Source organism: Antrostomus carolinensis, unplaced genomic scaffold (assembly GCF_000700745.2).
Source record: "Antrostomus carolinensis isolate BGI_N321 unplaced genomic scaffold, ASM70074v2 scaffold31678, whole genome shotgun sequence".
NCBI classification, from domain to species: domain Eukaryota; kingdom Metazoa; phylum Chordata; class Aves; order Caprimulgiformes; family Caprimulgidae; genus Antrostomus; species Antrostomus carolinensis.
This window is the reverse complement of record NW_010334162.1, coordinates 1,353-2,893: the sequence shown is the minus strand read 5'-3', so window position 1 is coordinate 2,893 and position 1,541 is coordinate 1,353. Positions and strand designations below refer to the sequence as shown.

At 56.4% G+C, this 1,541-nt stretch overlaps 1 protein-coding gene across 1 annotated transcript in view; it reads right to left on the bottom strand.

Moving 5' to 3' along the window:
* Positions 1–1,182: 1,182 nt before the first annotated feature.
* Positions 1,183–1,541, bottom strand: part of LOC104529740 (transducin-like enhancer protein 1) — a gene marked incomplete at its 5' end in the record, with an annotated part of 1,708 nt that continues 1,349 nt past the window's right edge. Inside the window, one exon of the mRNA XM_029086536.1 lies at positions 1,183–1,349. Within this exon, the coding sequence (XP_028942369.1) occupies positions 1,183–1,349 (167 nt within the window). The remainder of the gene's footprint in view (positions 1,350–1,541) is intronic.

Genomic DNA, 1,541 nt, shown 5'->3' with positions numbered 1-1,541 from the left:
TGGCCGCAGCACTGGAGAGGCCTCGGCTACTGTGGGGAGCAGCAGCCTCAGCTCCAGGCAGGACGGGGTGAGCTGCACCCCAGGGCCGGGCTCAGGGCAGGAGCACAGCAGCACCTGGCTTCCCCGCCAGCCCTGGCCGTGGCCACTGCCAGTGGGCCACGCTCCAAGGCTCTGGGCAACAGCCCCGCTTCCCCCACAGCAGCGCTGGCGGGAAGCCAGAGCGATAAACCAGCACCGACCACTCACATCTCATTTCCTTCCAAAACCGCTTCCTCCAGCGCTGGCCACTCCCCAACGCCCCGCAGAGATGGGGGCCAGACCCCACTGCCCTGCCTGCACCCGAGAGCAGCAGCAAACTGCCCCATCGCAGGGAGCTGCGGTGGCCAAAGGGGACGATGGCACCACCCTGGCTCCCCATCTCACCTGGCTCCATCCTATGGTCACGGAGGCTGCTGCCCAGGATGAGGCACAAGGATGCTTTTTTGTTGTTATTATTATTAAATACACCCTAAAAGGCACACAGGGAGATGAGGACATCCTCCCCAACCTGGCCCTGAGCCTTAACAAACCAAACAAGCAAACACACAGCAAAAAGTTAAAAATAATAATAATAAAAATCAACCTCAGAAAAACAAACAAGTCACGGAGGCTGCTGCCCAGGATGAGGCACAAGGATGCTTTTTTGTTGTTATTATTATTAAATACACCCTAAAAGGCACACAGGGAGATGAGGACATCCTCCCCAACCTGGCCCTGAGCCTTAACAAACCAAACAAGCAAACACACAGCAAAAAGTTAAAAATAATAATAATAAAAATCAACCTCAGAAAAACAAACAAAAAACCCCCCTAACAACGTCAGACCCTCCCCCTGCTGCCAGCTCTCTCAAGTCCAGATTTAGAAACAAACAAACAAATAAAGAACAAAACAAGGAGAAAGGGCCCAGGAAATCCACCACAAGCAGCAGCCGCCACCTCCCAGCCTAGCGTGGCACCTGGCCGTGGTCCCAGGGCCACCTCCACCCCTCGCTGCTCTCCTCCAGCTCAGATGCCCCGGCCACAGGCTGTGCACGTTCTTTGGGAAGTCAGAAGCAGGGCAGGTAGAGTCCACCCATCCGTCCACGTAGATGTCTGCCTGTCCACGCGGTGTGGGCTCTCCCCGTAGTCAGCACCTCTCTCGATCTCAGTAAATGACCTCATAAACCGTAGCTTTCTTGTCCCCTGAGCCAGTGACAATGAACTGGTCATCCGTAGACACATCGCAGCTGAGGACAGAGGAGGTTTCCTTCGACTGGAGAGAGGAAGCCAGGGCTGTAAGCTCAAGAAGCAACCCCCGAGCCAGGTCCCACTCCCACCCCTTGGGACATGAGCTGCACCCTGGGAGGCTCCAGGGATGAGTTTGTTTGTGGGGCTCGTTATCGCTCTGCCACATTTACAGTTGGGGTGTACGGGGCAGTCCCAGCTCTGGGCAACCTCACCCAGAGGAACATCTCCCCCAGCCCCAACCCTGAGGGCCGCGCAGGCTCCTCACCTGGAAGATGC